Source organism: Nanorana parkeri, unplaced genomic scaffold, assembly GCF_000935625.1.
Source record: "Nanorana parkeri isolate BGI_ZX_2015 unplaced genomic scaffold, ASM93562v1 scaffold2139, whole genome shotgun sequence".
NCBI classification, from domain to species: Eukaryota; Metazoa; Chordata; class Amphibia; order Anura; family Dicroglossidae; genus Nanorana; species Nanorana parkeri.
In genome coordinates this window covers 28,026-51,122 of record NW_017308407.1, presented here as the reverse complement: position 1 = coordinate 51,122, position 23,097 = coordinate 28,026, and the positions used below count along the sequence as shown (strand labels likewise).

Genomic DNA, 23,097 nt, shown 5'->3' with positions numbered 1-23,097 from the left:
GGGGGGGGGGGAGGGAGGGTAAAAAAAAGGGTTTGCAGAGGCACAGCAGTCTCTATTCCCTGTTGGGCTCCGACTGCATCGGTCTCATGATCAAAGGGGATGATCAAAAGGTTGTTGCAGGCCTACATGACTGTATTATCCTAAAGCCAGCATCACCGTCCACAAAGCAGATGCTGACCCTGGGTAATGCCATGACAAAGATGCCTCTATTCCTTAGGAGAGAAAAAAAATGAAGGGAATGTCATGGAAGGTTCTGTGATCTCCGTAAAAACACTTACATGTTACTTAGCATGCATTAAAAAAATATAACTAATGTTGGGTCCACTTTAAGACAGAATATTTAGACTCCCATCATTACCCTGGGGAAGTCTAGTTCTCTTTACGGAGCCAGGGAAGATAAAAAAGTTTAATTTTAGAAGTGCCTTGGTGATGTGACCTGCTGTATATTAAATCTAATACATTCTAATTAAAAATTATTTTAATGCATGAACGGCAAGGCAGAGAATACATTTGATGGATCAGTGAACAAAGATTCAAGCTATGATTTAATGTTCTCAGCTTCTAAATTTGAGGATATATAAGAGGTTTCAGCAACATGAAAAATAACAGACTTATTAATAAAACAGGTGCAGCTAAGGTTAACCCACTTACATGATGTGGTGCATGAAAATTAGCATTTTCTGAAACCTCAAAAGGGATAGAACAGCCTGTAATTATATGCCAGCAGCAGACAGACAAGTCAAAGCTCCTGAGAAAACAATGTGCATTAAGTGCGTTCAAAGCAAAGGCTGCCACACAAGTCTGGCTCAGTGACCTATTTTTGTTTTACTCTGCAGATCTGCAGTTTTCATCCATGACCTTGAGCACAAAAGGCTATATTCTGATTGAAGAACTAAGACCAAAATTAAAAACACAACTGTTGGATTGAGGTAAAAAGGTAGAAAAGGATAATAAAAGTGTAAGAAAAAGAATATGAATAATAAGCGTCTATAAATAAAAATTGAAAGAAAAAAGGGTTTGTGTTTCCCATATGTAGGAGTATACATGTCCCCCTCTCAGCTGCATTGCAACTTTAACTGGGCTTGGCCCCTCTTTACTGTCGCCACATCAAACACTTACACACACAGCGCGCTCTACAGACAGGAACTATCATAGTGAGCAAGCCTTACTCTACTGCCCCCACATCAAACACATATACAGAGCACGCTAAACAGGCAGGTACCGTCATAGTGAGCAAGCCTTAAGTCTACTGCCCCCATATCAAAACACAGCAAACAGAGCGTGCTAAACAGGCAGGAACCGTCATAGTAAGCAAGCCTTACTCTACTGACCCCACATCAAACCCTTACATACAGACCGCGCTAAACAGGCAGGAGCCGTCATAGTAAGCAAGCCTTAGTCTACTGCCCCCACATCAAACACTTACACACAGTGTGCTAAATAGACAGGAACGCTCATAGTAGGCAAGTCTTACTATTCTGCCCCTCACATCAAATACTTACACAAAGATCATGCTGATCGGACAGGAGCTGTCATAGTAAGCAAGCCTTAGTCTACTGCCCCCACATCAAACACTTACACACATAGCATGCTAAATAGACAGGAACCGTCTTAAACTGGCCATACACCTAGATTTTCTATGGTCAGATGGAAACCGTGCAACAGATTCCTCCATCTACACTAAACTGTGTGGATGGAGGAATCTCCCGCTGGGCCAAGCGTCAGTATCTTGCTAGTCGCCCCGGCTGGCTGTCAAAATACCGGAAAAATCTGATGGGATGCTGGCATTGTTCAGGTGTTTTGACAGCCAGCGGGGCCGACTAGCAAGATATGAAGATGAAGCTTGGTCCAGTGGGAGATTCCTCCATCCACACAGTTTAGCGTAGATGGAGGAATCTGTTGCACTTTTTCCATCTGACCATAGAAGCTCTGCAGATAATCTATAGGTGTATGACCAGCTTTCGTAAGCAAGCCTTGCTCTATTGTCCCCCACATCAAACACATACAAACAGAGCGCGCTAAACAGACAGGAACTGCAATAGTGAGCAAGCTTTACTCTACTGCCCCCGCATCAAATACTTCCTCTGCAAGTGGTTGATAAGAACAGCAGCTTCAGTATCACTGGGGAAGAACCTCTTTGCAAATTTTACTAGGGCGTCTGAATTTACAACCATTCCACTGGGTCTGAAATACTCTCTTACCATTCCTCCCTGAAGGGGCCGGCAAGACCAGGCAAAACCAGTAGGGTCATCAAGGGACGGTCCTCCTTTGACTAGGCATGGAGCCAAATTACTGTTCAGTAAGTACACTATACTACCTGTGCTGTTTTCTATTAAAGCATTATGAGCTGATTTGGGCTCATTTGTCAGACATCGAATGCCTTTGAAGTCACACTCTACTCCACAGTTTGATCTTACAAGTACACCACATACAGCATAATACTGCAATGTTATGATCAGTATTTCTAGAATTGGATGTGTTAACAGTTATATGTTCACATCTCATCCTTATTGACTGTTTAAGTTTATTATTCTACATCTTGACATCTGTGTATTTGAAGTAAGACATCATTGTATTATGTGTCCACACTGCTCCAGAATCCTTTTTATATGAGAGGAGTGACTGCAATTTGGACTATTTAAAAGGGCGTTATTCCCATAATATAGGTAGACTCCTCTTTATGCTTTGTCTGGACAGGTCATCTTCTTGAGGATTGTCTACTGTATGGGTTAGGATTTCAATATCTGGGTGTCTTTGGGCAACATTAAGAGCATGTACATTAAATACATGCAATTTTAATACCTTAAATGTGGATCCTGACATCTTTATATATAGAGTAAGACACCATTGTTGTGAAACACACTATTAGAGCATGTATAATGCATTGCTGCCATTTAGATTGTGAAATATGCTACACCCGTACTGCTGGCAGACTGCCTTTCACATATTGCCTGGACCTGCCATTATTGAGAGGAATGACTGGCATATGGGTTATGAACCTCTATATAAGCGTTTGAGCAATGCCAAGAACATTTATTTATCCGATATATAGGGCCATTTTATTTACATTTATATGCGTATGATTGAGTATCAATGCCCATGTAGATGAGCACAAAATCTTAAACTCAATAGACTTTTCAATAGTCTACAGCATGTATGCACAGAATTTAATGACAAGGGTGGTTTACAATGGAATGTATGCCGCAATGTCTTCATGTTCAGCAGCCAACTCTTGGTGTGCCTTAAAAAAAAGAAAATGTGATTCTCTACAGTTTTTGGATCAAGCTGCTACAATACAGGCTTAAAATGTTACATGATGTGGCCTCTGTTGACGCCAGGATTAGACTTCTACATTGTGGTGCCAATAATTTTGAATGGCACACTAATGCTGTAAGACAGCAAGCAGTCTCTCCTCACAGGTTGTAATCGGCTGCAGGGTCTGCATCACAGGGGACACAGATCGCTGTAGCCGAGTACAGCCTATGAGGAGAGACTGCTAACAATCTGAGTCTGCAGCAAGGAGGAGAACAGCATAGTTATTGGTTTGACAGCGATGGGAGAAGGAACGGGGGTGCAGTTCCCTCGTGCCACCCCACTCCCCCCCCCCACACCCATCTGCCAGCATGCTCGCCTGTTCCCCCTTCCTGCTGCCAGCCACGATAGATCTTCAACCCAGCGGCCAGCAGAAATAGCCAGCCTGCTATTGGCTATTTTAAATTGCAGTAGCCAATAGCAGGCTGGCTATTGCACCTGCCTGCTGTCAATCAGCAGAAGAGGACCTGCAGGAGAACTTTCTCCTGCAGGTCCTCCTCTGCTAATTGACAGCAGGCAGTGGCAGGTGCAATAGCCAGGCTGCTATTGGCTACTGCAATTTAAAACAGCCAATAGCAGGCTCGCTATTGCTCGCAGCCACTGCCTGCTGTGTTTACATTCAGCTGCCTCAGCAAGCAGCTGTCATTCCCCAGCTAAAGCCTACTGGAAAGGTGAAGCTAGGGGTCTATTATACCCCTATTGTCACCTTAAAGAGAACCTGTCATCTCCAACTAATTAAAAAAAAGAAGAAATTATAAAAATAAAATACTTTAAAAAAAAATAAAAAAAAGAAGATAAAATCCCCCGCGAAAAAAACCTGGCTCCCAACTTTTTTAGCTGGCTCCTGGAGTAAAAGAAAATGTGTCCAGCCCTGATTTAACCAATTGTGACCTGCTGATAGATAACTAAATTCTTCATTCTTCATGAGTTTGACTAATTGACACAGCTGGAGATGCACATTTTATTATTTCACAGTCCTCAGCTACCCAATTCACATTCACTGATAATACATAAAACGTAAGGCCCATTCTACACAGCAGGAAGAGTTTTTAGTGTTCTGCTCCGCATTCCCTGATCTAATTATAGACTGCTCTGTTGTAGACATCTAATTCATTTCCACAGCAATGCCCACTCACTACACAAGCACATATATTACCTGTGTATGAATACTGAACTAAGGCCCAGAGCGCGTTGGGTTCAACACCTTCCATTTTAATTTCCTCTTGCTTGGCTTCTCGAACATCGCTGGTGAACATTGCAGCAAAATAGTCTGACACTGAAGACAGGACCAGTCTGGAAGAAAAAAAAAAATAATCAGATTAATGGGAGACGTTTTATACAGTCTACAAAATGTAATAACTAATTCATTTTATATCTGACATCCGTGTGCCAAAACTACTAATGCTTTATTTAATACACCTTACTGACAAATGCAGTTTGAAAGAGCTGCTTTAAATCATCATAACTTGAAAGCAATGAAAGCTTGTTATTATTTGGTTGGTAATAAAGCACCATGTGTCGACAGAATCACAGCAGTAAAAGAATAAAATATTTGCAGAACATTTTAGTTTGGCACCTATTCTGCTATTTTGACAAAGAAAAGTTACAATAAGCATCAAATGGAATTATGGATAGAATGTGGAGGAAGGCCTTGGAAATGAGCCAGAGCTTATCAAGACATTCCCAACTGTTTCAGGTCCTGGTGCAGACCTCTGAATATGCTGGGAAGATACAACACATGACAGGGCCTCACAGCATATTCCTCTTCTAATATCTATTTTAAAGCAGATCTTTTGTTGCCAGGTTCGCTTGTTTAGTAGTGGCTCGCATCCACCGCCACACATAAATATGGTCCAGGAGAAAAACAAAGATACTAAAGATACAAACATCCTGGTACAAATGCCCTTTTAGCAATTCCCCTCCATCTCAGACCAGTGCTGGCACTAAGAAAAAGCAAGAGGGACCATTCCACATATTTGCTGGTCAAGCCCCTTGATGATATATTTCTGGTCACAAATCTTCATGATGTATAAACAGGCCATTCTCCTGCTCTATATTTCTCTCTTCTCCTCTAGTACATGGGAGATCCTGAATGTCCACATTAGTCAGGTCTATATCCCCCACATCATAAAAGGCCAAAATTCTGGTTTATGTCCTTGATGGACTAAGTAACAAACAGAGCCTAAGCTTTGTGAAATATCTGACCTTACAATTGTTGGGCGATTGTACGAGCTCTTACATGTCTCACACTGAACACTTGTCAGTAGCTTGAAAATGCTTAATAACCTTTTACCATTTAAAAAAAGAAAATAAGGGTAAATCCAAAATTTGGAACTATCCCCCTTGAACAGGAACAGAAGGTAAATCTTCAAATGGAGACACTTGTCACAGTACAACTACCTACTTTAGGAGGAGATCTCTTACTTGGGAAAGTTATGTTCTCACTTCCTGTTGGGTCTATAGCAGTGCTCCCCAACCTTTTTATCGCCGCGGACCGGTCAACGTTTGATAATTTTACCGCGGCCCGCTGAGGGGGGGACGTTGATTGTTTATATTTTAGATTGTTTTGATTTAATAATTTTAATTTGTGCTGTCAGTGCCATTATTTTCTAAATGGCACCACAGTCGTGCCAGGCAAATTGAGCGTTTTCCTGCTGCAACACAGCCTTGCCCGTGTGGTTGCACACAATCGCAGTTTAAAACACTGCACGTTTATTCGCGTGCAGATGGGGGCAGTGGGGCTGGTTTTCATTTATTCAATTTTTATTTACTTTGGAAACATTTTATTTGTTTTGTTTTATTATTTTTATTTTTTACATTTTTATTTTGTTACGTTTTTAATATTTTTTTTAAAAACTATTTATTTTTAAACTGAACTGTATTGCTATTACACAGGGGTTAACAAATCCCCTGTGTGATAACATTTGGAGGTGACAGGTACACTTTTCTCAACCTGTCACCTCCAACACAGGAGTTCTAGCAGGCACTGTTGCTAGAACTCCTGTGTGACAGGAACGAGCAGCAGCCGCTGAGGACAGAGGCTGAAGGAGGTGACAGAGCCTGTCACTACTCCACACCCCCCGCTCTGTCCCCGCCCCCTGCGCTCCGTCCCCCGTTCTCGGCGCTCATTTAAGAGAAAAAAAAAAAAAGTGTAAAAAGCACTTGCCCGGAACTACATGTCCCGGGCGTTGGGCGATACGAATTCCGCGGCCCGGTACCATTTGATCCACGGACCGGTACCGGTCCGCGGGTTGGGGACCACTGGTCTATATAGGACAGGAAGAGAGCTAATTTAAGGGCCATCATTTTTATTTCACTCTGAACAGATGAGCTTAATCATTATTGTACAAGATGAGCTTAATCATTATTGTACATTATCAGTGTCACTGACAAAAAATGTGTATGTATGATCCAGGGAGGTACTACGCTTTGATATCAACATCATGTAGTGAACTATTATTGGGATATGTTTGAGCATCGGTGGTAGTTATTACATATGTTGTAACAGAAGTAATTTTATATATTTAAGAATAAATATGGAACATATTATTAGCTTATTATAATGTACCTGTGTTTTATTCCTGGCGCAACACCTTAAAAGCCCCATATTGTGTGTCTTTTGTTGTTGGAATGTCAATCATTTTTGCCTCCTGCACCCCTTTTGTGGATTAAAATCTGCATGAACTACCTGTGTGCGGGAATCCTACGATCGCCAGCGATCAGAATCACATCACACAGCTGCTTGTGTCGAAGGTAATTCTCCATCTTCTTAAAGGTTTGCTCGGCATGGTTGAGGGACTGGAAGAATTCATCTTGGGCACATGACTCCATCGTCTGGCAGGATGATATAGTTTGGCTGCTGTTTGAAGTCCTAGAGGAACAAATGGCACATGCTTTTATTAAGAAGACATCATAATTACTAGAACAATAAAATAATATATAGTTTGTGAATTAAGCTGGGAGTTCCCTGGCCCATAGGAATAAGGAGGCATATTTAAATGTGTTATTGAGGAATGCCTGCAAAATGGATTCATATTTCTGACATTTGAACAAGGGAGAAAGATGAGCAATCTGTGAAGAGGTCTGGCAAAGCAAGACACAAATGTGGATTTTATTTGATTTAATAATTGCTATTGCAAAGCAGAGATCCACAGTAATTTACAGCATAGGACAGCCATATGCATATTAGCCCTTGCTGAAGCACTTTACACTCTGCGACTACTAACAAATTAGGGAAAAGCCAAAAATCAACTAGCATGTTTTGTAGATTTACAGTGTTATTTAAATTTAACCCAATCACTGAAATCTTCATATAAGCTTTAACATGACAATGTCATTTTCAATATTTGTAAATGTGCAGCTTCCAATAAAATAATCCGAGCTGCTCATGTCATGAAGGTCCTTGGTCAGCCACTACCTGTCATAGGGTGACAAAGTTCTGTCCCGTCTCTCAACTCTGTTGCTGCATTGTCCCATGTTCTCCCATTGTACACGCATGTTCCACTTGTTGACTCATTTAGGAAACCTCACTCTGAGAAATGCCATGCAGTCATCGTTGGAGTACATACATGTAGACAGGAAAGAGGCTGCAGGGAATCAGCAGCATTTATATGCAACAAAATGTACTATCTTCTTTAAAAACATGGCACTGGTTTCTCCTACACAGTGCTTTAGCAAACCAGAAGTCATTCAGTAAAAGGGAAAAACCAGGAGCCAAGTAGCCAATGTCACACTGACCTAGTGGTTAGCACTTCTGCCTTACAACCCTTAGCCCTGGTTCACACCTGGGTGTTTTACATCGCTGATCGACGCGCTGTAAACGCCCAGCAAGTGAAATCCCATTATTTCCTATGGGCATGGTTCCCACCTGGGCGTATTTCAGCGAGTAGGAACGCTCTGAAAAACGCCCTACGCCCAAAAAAGTACAGGAGCTTCTTTGGGGCGTATTTTCCGCGCGTATCCATTAGGATACAGCTAGATAGCCCTCGTAAACGCGCGTTTCGTTAACCGCAAATCGCGGTAAAACGTGCAGCCCAAAACACGCATATTACGAACGCCCAAGTGTGAACCCAGCCTTAGGGTCTCATGTTCAATTCCTGGTCAGGACACTTATCCACAAGGAGTTTGCATGTCGTCTCTGTGCTTGCATGGGTTTCTCCCACGTGCCACACACAAAAGCTGAAGGTTAATTGGTCATCTATGCGTGTGCAATAGGAACCTTAGATTGTAAACTCCTTGAGGGCAGGGACTGATGCGAGTGTGCAACATGTAAAGTGAACTTGTGGCATGTAGAGCATGGACTGTTTTCCCTGTCTGGATGTGGCTGTTGAAACTGACTGTGCAGCTTCTGTTACCACCCCGACAAGGGGAAAGAAAATATACTGACCTAATCCCGACAAGGGGAAAGAAAATATACGGACCTCAACCTGCTGACCTATCCTGCATGGCTGCTAGACCAGTCCCCACAGCCTCTTTCCCCCCCAGGCTACGGCGGTCTAAGGACCTGTGACGTCATTACATCTAATGCAGCTGCATTTGGCCCTTGCCAAAGTCGCTCAAAATCATTGCGCTCGACAATTTTTTTTGCTTCCAGCTTATCAACTTCAGGGACAAAATATTCACTTGCTGCCTGATCCATCATAACCACTTCCAGGTGCCACTGTAACAAGATAAATTAATGTTATTCACTTCGCCTGTCAGCGGTCCTGTTATGGTTGATCTGTGTATCTAAGCCGCATCCTAGAATTTTAGAATTATTTGTCCAAACCTGTAGTATGAAGGGAAAGGACCACCTTCCACAACAATTAACAGATGAAATCAGCGAGGGTTATAAATAACCATCTTCAGTGAACGTTACAGAACATCCACACAAAAACCATATTTGGTGATAAACAATTCTTATCCGCAGACTCTGTGAACAATTAAATGACTTTCTTGCCATTCTATTTTTCCAAATCATTATTGTGATCATAAAAACACAAAGCTGTCAAACAGCTTTATGGCCAAGGCTGTAATAAACTTGGTATACAACTGCCAAAAGGAACATTATGCAAAGTAAACTGCTGCAAGACAATACAACAACCGAACATAAGTCTGGATGTCATTTATTTCTGAATGAGGAAAATGCTGTTTCCCCGAAATGATAGGAGGCTATTGTGATTCTATTTATTCTTGGTATTTAAAAGAGAACTGCCTTGAATACAATACCCTTAAAATATCGACTTCCTACCAAATCCTCTCCCCCTTCCACTTTGTAACGTACGCGTTTTTAGGAAAAATCAGGTCAATAAGATGTACTCACCTGAAATGTCCAACTTGGCAAAGTATGGGCAGCAAGATAACTGCAGTTGAGCACATGTACACGCACCTGCCTCTTTATTAGGTACACCTGTTCAATTGCTTGGTAACACAAATTGCTAATCAGCCAATCACATGACAGCAACTCAATGCATTTAGGCATCTAGGCGTGGTGAAGACGACTTGCTGAATTTCAAACCGAGCATCAGAAATGGGGAAGAAAGGGGATTTAAGGGACTTTGAAAAAAAAGGTCTCCCAGGAAAGGTCACTGGAAGGAGTGGTTACTACACAGACCGAGACGGATATTCATTAAAAATTTAAACTTTATTCGTGTACAAAATTCTAATACCATCAGTGCACTTCTACAAAATCCTCTATAAAAAAAGACAACGTTGTACATAACACTCAAACAACCACTCATTCATACCATGGGCCCCATACGTTCTACGGCAATATACAGCTTCACTAAGTTTCCATAGAGGTGATAATTGGTCTAAGGGTAACACCTTTTTCCAATCGCAATTCTGAAGTAGTTATTTTTTGTGTATTCACTGAGTAAAGAATGATTCAATGTTCCTGATATAAAAGCAATTAGCTTAGGATACAAAGTATCTATTTGGGTCTTTATACCAGTCGGAATCTTACAGTCAATGTAAGTAGCGACGAAAAATCCGGGTGCTTTCACAGAGTAGATGTGCTCAAACAATGAGGTGTATGTCTATTCAGAACAGCTAGACGCGTTTCGCTCCGCCCACCGGAGCTTTGGTGGGTGGGGCGAAACGCGTCGGACGTAGTATGCCTGATATACCTGATGTGTGACCCACATACACGGCAGCTCCCCTAAAGAATGTTCCTTGAATAACGTTGACAAGAAGGCAGCCCCGATACCGCCATTTGAATATTACACATACACCGCTCGAACATCCTGAAATCATCACATGCAGTGAACAACAGGACTCTGAAAAAACGGCGAAGAACCGGGGTCGAGACATTCAACTGTGAGTACAGCAGATAATGAAAAGACTCCAAATTGAAACAGTATATGTCTCCCACGTAAACATTTGATGTAAAACTGCCGCGATGACAGGATAAAAGCAGTTTTCTTTGGATGGTTTACATCTGTGGGCTTGCAAAAGACTTATCACTCTAGCTGTTCTGAATAGACATACAGCTCATTGTTTGAGCACATCTACTCTGTGAAAGCACCCGGATTTTTCGTCGCTACTTACATTGACTGTAAGATTCCGACTGGTATAAAGACCCAAATAGATACTTTGTATCCTAAGCTAATTGCTTTTATATCAGGAACATTGAATCATTCTTTAGTCACTCAGTGAATACACAAAAAATAACTACTTCAGAATTGAATTGCGATTGGAAAAAGGTGTTACCCTTAAGACCAATTATCACCTCTATGGAAACTTAGTGAAGCTGTATATTGCCGTAGAACGTATGGGGCCCATGGTATGAATGAGTGGTTGTTTGAGTGTTATGTACAACGTTGTCTTTTTTTTATAGAGGATTTTGTAGAAGTGCACTGATGGTATTAGAATTTTGTACACGAATAAAGTTTAAATTTTTAATGAATATCCGTCTCGGTCTGTGTAGTAACCACTCCTTCCAGTGACCTTTCCTGGAAGACCTGATGTTAGAGGAGAATGGGCAGACTGGTTTAATCTGATAGAAAGGCAACAGTAACTCAAATAACCACTCGTTACATCCAAGGTTTGCAGAATACCATTTCTGAACACACAACACATTGAACCTTGAATCAGATGGGCTACAGCAGCAGAAGACCACACCGGGTGCCACTCCTATCGGCTAAGAACAGGAAACTGAGGCTACAATTCGCACAGGCTCACCAAAATTGGGCAATAGAAGATTGGAGAAACGTTGCCTGGTCTGATGAGTCTCCATTTCCGCTGCGACATTCAGATGGTCCGGTCAGAATTTGGCATAAACATGAAAGCGTGTATCCATCCTGCCTTGTGTCAACGGTTCAGGCTGGTGGTTGTGGTGTAATGGTGTGGGGGATATTTTCTTGGCACACTTTAGGCCCGTGATGCTATCATGTCAATATGGACCAAAATCACTGAGGAATGTTTCCAACACCTTGTTGAATCAATGCCACAAAGAATTAAGGCAATTCTGAAGGCAAAGGGGGTCCAACCCGGTACTAGCAAAGTGGCCGGTGAGTGTATGTAGATGTTAAATCCTAAAAAAGGACCCTGCCAACAACTTAATGCAAGTAAAACCACAGAAAAAAAAGGTGCATTTTAAATGCTTGCAGTGTTTCTTTCTTTCAATGATTTCTATGCGACTTTGAACTTGCTAGAAAATTTGACTACTCCAGCAGAGTCAATCCTACTGGCACAACCTCCTTGCCGCTTGTACATCATAGCCTCTCCTATTCTGGGGATTACCCAATTAATCTCTGTGCTGGCCCAGCTGCTCCACCCCTTCCTTCACTTCCCTACATATCCTACATGTAGCTCCTGGGGAAGGAGCAAAGAGAAATACTATAGAGCGTCAACTGAGTGACAGTTCCAAGTCTACTGACATCACATCCAAGATGGCGGCACCCAGAAGAAGTTTCAGGGCTTTTGGGATGTCTACGCAAGGGAGACTTTTACAAGTTAATAACATCTATAAAATACATCGACTGGAATGCACATATCTTATGAGAAGATTTTTGTTGGAAAAAGAAAAGTCCTCTTGCCAGGCCTTTTTCAGACAGACAAACAGCTGTATTACAAGGGTCAATCAAAATGCCAAGGGGGGTAAAAACTTTTGCAAGCCACTGTATTCCAGTGATATTGAGATCGGTAGAAAACACTGCTGTGGGACAGACACATTATATGGTATATGGACACCTCTCCACGTTCAGGTGTTTTTCAGTGAACGGTACTGTTAATGCTGTAGCAGGGGGGTAAGCAACCTCAGCACTCCAGCTGTGGGGAAACTACAAATTCAATCATGCTTGTCGCCGTCAGCCTTGCAATGCCTCATGAGACTTGTAGCTCCACAACAGCTAGAGTGCCGAGATTGCCCACCCCTGTGCTATAGGATATAGGAAAAAGCCAGCGTACTGTTATTGCTACCGGATACAGCACACACTGCAGACAACTGTGCACTGACAACCTCGTGACACATTAGAGAAGGTCTTTTTCGGTTCCCGGAGGACTGTGCCACTGTACACAAAAACATTGTTTGATAGGTGTGGTGCATAGAAACTCCAGTGGCCTGCAAAGCCCTGACTTCAGTTCTAGGAAAAACCTTTGTGTTGAATTGGAATGCTGATTGCAAGCCAAGGCGTCTTATCTGAAATCTGTACCGGACCTCACAAATTCTCAGTTACACTCCATAACCTTTATTGTCCATCCAGCAGCATGCAACCTTTATCTTTTCATACATTCTAGAATCGGATGAAAAGCCTTTCCAGAACATTTGGCCATTTAGTGCATATAGTAAAACGTTGATCGATATCTCTTTCTCTCTCCAACACCAGACCCCAACAAAAGGTAACCCCAGGCCGCATTCGCACCTAGGTGTCAGCGTTTCTGCGCATATAAGCGTGCGTTTTCATCAAGTGTGTTTTTTTCACATTTTTGTGCGCGTTAGTTGAGTGTACATGAAGACACGCGTTTTAGCTGACAGATTAAGAGACATTGCGGTCAGTGGACACAGAAACATGTGCAAAATAATTGTATCGCGCATTTCCATTGTAGTCTTTCCCGCGTTCAGCATTTTACTACTTGATAAAAACGTTCAGGTGTGAACAGGGATTTCTTTTGTTGACAGTTTTGTGGCACTTATCTTTGAGCGTCAAAACGCCTAGGTGTGAAGGGGGCCTTACCGAAGCTTGTAAGTAGCATTGAGGACTTGGGTGAACACTGAATAGAGATACTGGTCCTCAGTCAAGAAACGTACACAGATACTTTCAGGGCTTGTTCAAACCAAATTCGGACCTGATCTGCATGAGTCTCTGCATATGTAGTGCGTTTTGATGCATTTCAGTCCTGTTTTTTTTTCCCCGTCTACAGTGGGCTTTCAGGTGTAGTCCAGTGCATTCCAGAGCAGAAAACACAGGGCAGTTTTTCCACATGCTCTGGAACTGAATGCTGTGGTGTAAACTATAGCCCAAAATACCATTGGAATACATTGGATGCATTTTTGATTCATTCTGTAACTGCTCTGCATCTGCTACGCACTTGGTGTGAACAAGCTGCCAAAAGTGCCACTACATCAAACCGGATAAAGTGCCCGGCTTACAGCAACAGTTCCGGCCCGATTCTGGCCATAGGGGACTGCATCGCATTGCGGCCGGCTGACTATGTTGTGGGGCAAGAGGGGCCATGGCAGTCCATTGGAGTGAATGGCACTATAGTCATGCCCTCCGGCCACAATGCGATCACCCCCACAGGAATGCAAGGCACATAAATGCCTGCGGTCCGGTCCAAACAAAAAACTGATGTGTATGTTGCATTCCCTTGCGGTTGATCGCGTTGTGGCCGGAGGGCATGACTATGGTGCCATTCACTCCAATGGACTGCCATGGCCCCTCCTGGCTCACAACATAGTTAGCTGGTCACAATGCAATGCGTTCCGGCCAGAATCGGGCCGGAACGCACTGTGTCTGGTGTGAACGAGGCCTGACGCGCTCTAGCGGTATTGCAGTGGGACATCATTTTGGGAGCTGATCAGTGATAAGACCCAGCTCAGACTGACAGATTTTTTTTATAAATCCAGCATCCCATACCTCTGAACCAGGCTTTCACTGAACGTAAGCTTCTACGCCCAGCTTTGGGGCAGGGTTATCATACAACTCCTCGAAATGTAGAACACTGACTATACACAAGTGGCCTGATAAACAGTACAAGCTGGGCTGAAATAAAATCAGAACACGTGCTGAAAACAATCCGTGATATGCCAAAGCCTCCATATGGGTTGCTATGGAGCAAGTAGAAATATGATTGCCAGGAGCTTCATTATGCAGCACACAAAATAAAAAGTAGATAAAATAGGCCGAGTCTCAATAAAGATTTCACCTCCAATCTGATAATCGGAACTCTCAGCAGACGTTTATTACATTTACACTCAACATCGCCATTTTGTTAAAAGATGAACTCTAGATTGTAAGCCCTCAGGGGCAGGGCCCTCCTTACCATCTTGTCTTGAATTGTGATTGTGATGTCTGCCCTATATTGTAAAGCGCTGCGCAAACTGTTGGCGATATATAAATCCTGAATAATATTAATAATAATAGCCAGACATAAATACAAGCCGTGTAAGTACTTGAATTTGACCTGGTATCAGCCTTTTCCAGTCCTTGTACAGCAGAGCTGGAGTATTAGAGGAAAAAGCAGGAACAAGGAGCCAATCTGTTCATGTGCTGAGGAGAAGCATGTTGATAAGAGGAGAAAGCAGTGTGAAAGAGAGAGAGATGAGCTCATCACAGTTCATAATATGAAATCACCTGCACTCCACACAGCGTACAGACCTTGGATGAAAGGTTGGTACTTGAAGTGACAACACAGATGGCGCCGTGTCAGATACATTCCAAATTAGAAGTCACCAGCACTCGATGATGTGTGCAAGACGTAAAGCACTTTTTATTAAATTGTCAGATGCGTCATACAGCCAACATTTCGGGGCCACGCAGGGTCTCTTCTCATCACTGTCCAGTCACAGGTACAGGACAGTCTGGGTTTAGAGAAAGTGGGTTGAATGATACTGCCCATCAGAGTGAGGGCTCCATGTGGTGGAAAAGGAGAGCTCTGGAATGAAGGAGGCTATTGAAGCAAAGTCTATTTTTTAATTATGTTCCCCGTAATGGGCTATTCATTTGTATCCTGTTATTTTTGGCTGGAGTTTTGCTTTAATACGCTCAACAGCCACATTTGGCTTAAGATAACCCTGCCATGAGAGACATGCGAGGCAGTCATTGCCGATCCTCTGATTGCGACTGGCTTTAATATGCAAAACCAAACAGAGGCCAAGATGGCGCCTTACATGGCTGTGAAGAATAGGAGGTTGTGGTTAAATTAAGGTTTACCAACAACTAGAGTCAGGGCCAGCCTAAGCAATCAATTCATTCCATATGCAATCAGGTTACTTAGCCTACTAGTTAAAGCTGCAGGCAGATATAAAAGACAAAGACACAGATTAATGCAGATCTGTAATCATTAGATTGTAAGCTCTCAGGGGGAGGCCCTCCTTACCATCTTGTCTTGAATTGTATTGTAATGTCTTCCTTATATTGTAAAGCGCTGCGCAAACTGTTGGCGCTATATAAATCCTGTATAATAATAAATCATCACTAAATTATTATTTTTAATGGCAGCAGTGTACGTACCTGAATTTGACCTGATATCAGCCTCTTACAATCTACTGTGCAGCATAGCTCACAGAGGGGGAGGGAGAAGAAGCACAAGGAGCAAATCAGGTGTGCTGCAATACAAGTTGCATGCTGATAAAAGGAGAGAGAGCAGACAGAGAAATGATCTTCTCAGTCTACCGATTCTCATTTTATTGTCCAATCACAGGATGGGGATGAAGAGGAAACTACAGCAGAGAAATATCAGGTCCCCTGCACTGGCAGACAGGACTGTGTTGTATGGCACAGCTGTATAAATCTCAGGACTGCAGGGACAGAAATACGAATCCTTTGGCAGGTAAAACACCTCTCATATATGTATTTCATCTGTATATTTAGCTGCTTCACTGGCGTTCAGCTAAAAGAGAACCACAGAAGAGAACCGGATTTGCATCAGACACACACAACAGATCACAGTGATATATTGCTACTCACTTAAGGAAATGAAACACAAATCTAACTTTGACAGACTTATTTTAATTTGTCATATTGTATCCTCCTTCCCAATTATATATATAGCAAGTTATTATGGAGCTTCGTGGAAGACTTTCCTAGGAATACATCACTGTATTGGTTTTTAATATGCTTAGCAATGAACAGAAGCTTTGACTATCTGGTGTTCCCGCAGCATTTTAAGATCATCATCAGCTACCAAACTATTTCTATTTTCAGAAGTCACAGAGTTCAGAATGGATAGGGGGATACTGTCCGGACATCACAGATGTATGATCCGCTTCTAGAAGTACCAGTTACCATGACCAATCATACACAATGTACATCTGTAACCACTGGATTACAAATCACATTAGATGGATGCTACTAAAAATGAATACAATTAAAAAAAGGTAGATCTAAACCCTCCTCCTTTCTATATAAAGTAATTCACCAAAACCATGGCAACCTACCCTCACCAACTATATTTTATATTCCAAATCACTCAACTTTTTCATCAGCCGCTCCTTATGGATCCATGCTGCTACTTCAATGTCCGGGTAAGAAGAGCACAGGGAGCATGTGCTGTAGCAGTCACATGACCACTCATGTCATCACAGCTAGGTCCTTATAGTACGGCGCATGCGCTTCTCCATTAGCTTTACATCAAACAGCACATTCACGCCCCCTCACTCTGTCCCTCATCCTAAGCGCCACAATAATAAGGCGCATGCATTCAAGTCACAAGTTGAAGCACACACGTAAGGGTGTCTCCAAGGGACCCCTCAAGGCAAAGGAGACACCCAAGAAGCGGAGGCAGCCATCATGGAAAGGAAAGAAAGAAAGAAAGAAAGAAAGAAAGAAAGAAAGAAAGAAAGAAAGAAAGAAAGAAAGAAAGAAAGAAAGAAAGATTTAAAAAAAGGTAGAGACATCAACACATGAAAAGTTAAACAAAAAAAGGGAGGAGCGTTTAAAGTGATATTAAAGTCAAAAGGTTTTTAAGCCATTTCAGTTGCTAATTTAAATCACTTACAGTGGATGCTGATATTTGATGTTTAAAAGTTTTCATTTCCTGAGCACTGGCCCTGATATCCTGTTTTAGGGTGGCTCCTTTCCATTGCAGGGTCCTATGGAGCCACCCTTCTGTGTGTGGGTGTGTCTCCATAAACACAGCAAAGCAAGCTACTCCTCTGCTCCACCCCCCCCCCCTCCAAGCTAGTAGATGGACAGCTGCTGCTGTGCTCTACCTTGTGATCTTGTACTTGACAGGAAATTCGGGGAAGTGGAGCTGAGAGAATTGGAGCTGTTCAGACATGTGATGACTAAGGGCTTGGGGCAAAAATGTTAAGAAATGCTTTGCTGGGCCACGTATAAATGTTTGATGTGGATTTATTATTGAAAAAAAGATTGAGTGTTTAATACAACTTTAAATATCACTTTAAAGAGATGATTGGGTGGAGGACGTCCATTGTAAACTGTGACCCGATTCCTAAATATCCTCATTCAGCTGAGATAAGCCATTATGCTATTTAACTGCTTATGTTAAATTCACATTACCGCATTCTGAGAAAGCTAGCTGCCTGTCATGCCGACTCTCTGGCTTCAGTACATTGAGTCTATGGCCTGGAACATATCAGCAGGTCATCCATTTTGACTCGCTTCACAGGCCAGAGTCTTCAAACTTTCAAGCTATAGTGTCAGCATGTCAGCCAGGCAGTTATGTAAATAAAATACATTTAGTTCCATATGTGCAAGGCAACATCTCCCACCTGGAGCTTCACGAATGCTTTTCACAAGCTGCTCAAGGACAAACGTAACATAACCAAACTGTCATGGAAACCTACACACAAAACGATGCACAGGACTCAAAATCAGACTTAAAACAGGATGGGATTGGCACAACTTCAGAATTCAATATGCATTAAAATGGTCATAAATCAAAAATGTGCGCAGTGCCTCTCTGTCTTTAGGTCTTCGATGCTGATGCAAGTCCTCGAAATTCTATTTTCTTTACATGGTTACAAAACTATCATATGAGCAGATAGAGATCATATTAAGGTCACATTGCATTGCTTGTAGTCAATGAAGTATGTGGTTTCTTGTGTAATTGTATCCAGATGATGGAACAGGCGTCAGAGGGTACATGTCACTGTCAGATCTGAATGTGCATGGAAATGCTGCAATATTCCATACAGCTGTAAGAATTGTTCTGGTAAAGGGGGTCAGGTTATGAAACAGATTCCCCATTTCTGTATCCTTACACCTCTTTATAGCATAGATCATGAGATCATAAGATCAGGTCATGTAACGGTGTCCACATAAAACACAATTATATAATTAGACAGTCACGATCATTTAAACCATTAAATACAGATCTATATGTGGCTTAAATAGATTTAATTTGAAGGGAAGAAGAGACCCTGTGTAATGCTACCTGAAGAAGTGTAAAAACTTCAATTCCATTGAAAAATAATAATGTCATTACCTGGTAAAGGCAATACAAGTCAAACTTATTTTCAACAGCACAGGCCTGCGCTTCCAATTGCATTAGGGTATGCACACAAAATATATCTTTTTGTGTGTGTGTGTGTGTGTCATGTGACATTTTTTCTAAAAGAATACAGTACACAATAATGATTTTAGGACAGTGGTGAGGTGCCTGTTCACTAGCAAAGCTGTGGGGTTAATGGCCCACACAGCTACCATTACCCCCACAGAGCCAACTCTGGGGTTAGTAGTGGCTGTGCACCTGGGTCACAGCTGGTTCAGCGGGTGAGGCGGTAGCGTGGAGGGGATTTCGGCCAGCACTATAAACACATGCTGCCGTTCACAGGAAGGCTGCAGGGTCCTTGCTGGGGACTACAGGAGTCTTCCTGTGAAACCCGGCGCTTGTGTACAGCGCCGGCTTCAGTTTAAACCCCCCTGGCGGCCACAGTTGCGCTTGGGGCGATTAGGTGTTGCGATTGGGGCGATTAGGGTGTGCCCAGCCACACACCTATGTTCAACAGTATCTTTTACATTATACATCATGCACACTGCACTAACATGTCCACTGGACACCAGGGACGCTGTGCTAAGGCTTCCGCTGGACACCAGGGACGCCACACCAACATTCCACCAAACACCTGGGACACTGAGCCAACATATCCACCGGGTACACTACGCCAACATTCCACCAAACACCAGGGGCACTGCAACAACATTTTGGACATTGCACTAACATACCAACTTGACACACACCAGATCACGGACACCAGGGACAATGGGGCAACATATCTAAAAAGGGACACCAGGGACAATGGGGCAACATATCTACCGGACACCAGGGACAATGGGGCAACAAATCTACCGGACACCAGGGACAATGGGGCAACAAATCTACCGGACACCAGGGACAATGGGGCAACAAATCTACCGGACACCAGGGACAATGGGGCAACAAATCTACCGGACACCAGGGACAATGGGGGAACAAATCTAATGGACACCAGGGACAATGGGCCAACATATCTACCAGACACCAGGGACAATGGGGCAACACATCTACCGGAAACCAGGGACAATGGGGCAACACATCTAAAAAAGGGACACCAGGGACACTGAGGCAACACATCTAAAAAGGGACACCAGGGACAATGGGGCAACATATCTACCGGACACCAGGGACAATGGGGCAACACATCTAAAAAAGGGACACCAGGGACAATGGGGCAACATATCTAAAAAGGGACACCAGGGACAATGGGGCAACATATCTACCGGACACCAGGGACAATGGGGCAACAAATCTACCGGACACCAGGGACAATGGGGCAACAAATCTACCGGACACCAGGGACAATGGGGCAACAAATCTACCGGACACCAGGGACAATGGGGCAACAAATCTACCGGACACCAGGGACAATGGGGCAACAAATCTACCGGACACCAGGGACAATGGGGCAACAAATCTACCGGACACCAGGGACAATGGGGGAACAAATCTAATGGACACCAGGGACAATGGGCCAACATATCTACCAGACACCAGGGACAATGGGGCAACACATCTACCGGAAACCAGGGACAATGGGGCAACACATCTAAAAAAGGGACACCAGGGACAATGGGGCAACACATCTAAAAAAGGGACACCAGGGACACTGAGGCACCACATCTAAAAAGGGACACCAGGGACAATGGGGCAACATATCTACCGGACACCAGGGACAATGGGGCAACACATCTAAAAAAGGGACACCAGGGACAATGGGGCAACATATCTAAAAAGGGACACCAGGGACAATGGGGCAACATATCTACCGGACACCAGGGACAATGGGGCAGCACATCTACCTGACACCAGGGACAATGGGGCAACACATCTACCGGACACCAGGGACAATGGGGCAACATATCTACCGGACACCAGGGACAATGGGCCAACATATCTACTGGACACCAGAGACACTGGGGCAACATATCTACTGGACACCTGGGACACATGTCTACTGAACACCACGCCAACATATCTACTAGACACAAGGGACACTGCACCAGCATATCCACAGGACACCAGGGACAATGCACCTACATGTCTACTGGACACCAGGGACACTGCATCAACATTTTGAAAATTGCACTAACATACCAACTTGACACACACCAGATCACTGCTATAACATATCTGCTGGACACCAGGGACACTGCCCCAACATATCCACTGGACACCAGAGATGCTGAAATATAAAATCCACTGGACACCAGGGATGTTGCACAGAAAATACTTGAATACATTTTTGGGGTGTATTATTTTATAAATGAATATATACACACACCAAATATATTTATTTTTTATTATATATTTCTCTTTTCCCAGGGACAACGCTAAATATCAAGATATCAGTTAGAAAGCTGGCCGTTTAACTCTTAATACTATTATACATCAACTGAGCAATTGAAAGGAAATCTGTCAGAAAAGCAAGGTTCCCTTATGATAAGATTTAGAAGCTACTATTTTATGATTCCAGGCCATATAATTTTTCCCGGACAGTTAAGCCATTCAGCTTCATTGTAAGCAAAATCACGGCTGCGCACCTAAGCACACATCCAAGAGTCTGAAAATGGCAGCTTCAAACATAGGCTTCTCACACAGTACTGTGCTTTTTGATGGATATCCTTTAAAAAAAAATCATTATACGATGCGCCACTGGCTGTATGTAAACCACAGTTGACATATAAAGCATGCAGTAGAGACATACCTGTACCTCACTGTCCCATCCCTACAAAATATGTGTGCTGCATTAGAGGTTGATGCAGCACACTAACCAATATAGTACAAATGGGACTTTCTGCATTACATTACTGAAAATAAAAGTGCAAAATACAAAAACACATCCAACACTCAATCCTTACAAGCTGTACCATACTGAAACAAAAAAAAGAAGAACATAGTGAGAATTAAAAAGCAAGCCTATTACACTACTGAAACTTGGCAGGCATACATTGCAGTTGATGCATAAATCCTAAATCCTCAAATGCTTCTAATGTTAAAATAATATCCTCCTAAATATCTTAATAAGCAAAAAAGTTGCTTCACCTACAAATATCTTCTCAAATAAAATGAGCCTGACCTGCAAGAACTGCTCTCAGAGTCAATGTCCTCCTCGCTGGCTCCATCTTCAGCTTCTGGCTTGCTCAGCCAATGCACTGTCTCACAGGCACCTGCAGCAACTTCCACGGAGGGCTGTTGGAGCTCAGGAGCACATGCCATGGGATATGAGAGCAAATTGTGGAAGTCCTGATTGCTTGGCCTCCGTTGTCCCACAGATGTCAAGGGCAGAGGGAGGTAGCCTGGCTCTAGGAACTTTCTGTCACTAGTCGCAAGGCTCTGATCTCCATTCAAAAAGTCGCCTTGATGGCCAGTATTATTGGGAGCAGCCTGATGTCCGAACCACCTCCATCGGATTTTTAGTATCTGCTTCACATCAAAGTCCTTGCGGGAGCCAGACATTCTCATAGAAAGCAAGCGATTGTCTAGGCAACTGGGCAAAAAAATGCTGCACATACACGATCTACATATTCAACCTGCCAGAATAAGGGGACCAGCTGCAGGCGAACCCAGGAGCCAAAAAGAACAAACAGATTTTTTTTTAAGGGTATGCCGGTGATAAACCATTATCACCTGGCCATGCCGATGCCTCTCTGGAAATGCAGCTTGTGTGCCTCACACATGAAGGTAGAAAAAGCGTTGCACTTTCCACTGCATTCTTCCTGTGTCTGTGACTATTTGCTTTCAAAGACACAGAGAGCGTTCATTTAAGTCTTTCAGATGCTCAACGCCTCCCCCTTCTTCAAACCCACAAATGACAGCACAATTCACATACAGCATCTTTTCAGGCCACAGATTATTCTTTTTACTCTGCATTAACTTAACCTCAAAATAATAACAAGCATATCTTTAACAGAAAAGTAAATAAAACAACATACAGTACTCCTATTCCCACATTTAGTGGATGTAAGTAATGCTGGCTATGGGGGTCACACAGGTCTTGTTTATGTCTAATGGATACTTAATTAATATTTAAGCATAATGGACAAGATCAATATGGTACTTGATTCTTTGATTCTCCAGCCATCTGAATATAACTATGGAGAATAAAAGGATCAGATTAATAACCGTACTACAGTTGGGCAT

At 42.9% G+C, this 23,097-nt stretch overlaps 1 protein-coding gene across 3 annotated transcripts in view; it reads right to left on the bottom strand.

Moving 5' to 3' along the window:
* The window catches only part of KLHL5 (kelch like family member 5), a 52,840-nt gene extending 30,145 nt beyond the window's left edge, over nt 1–22,695 (bottom strand). The window contains exons 1-3 of one of the 3 annotated variants that reach the window (XM_018572808.1): nt 22,034–22,695; nt 7,001–7,183; nt 4,469–4,605 (exon numbers count right to left, since the gene is read on the bottom strand). In XM_018572808.1, coding sequence (XP_018428310.1) covers nt 4,469–4,605; nt 7,001–7,183; nt 22,034–22,467 — 754 coding nt within the window. In that variant the 5' untranslated portion in view covers nt 22,468–22,695. Of the gene's footprint in view, nt 1–4,468; nt 4,606–7,000; nt 7,184–9,079; nt 9,084–22,033 lie in introns of those variants that run through there. The other 2 variants (XM_018572810.1, XM_018572809.1) reach the window with 2 other exon arrangements.
* Between the last annotated feature and the right edge of the window lie 402 nt (nt 22,696–23,097).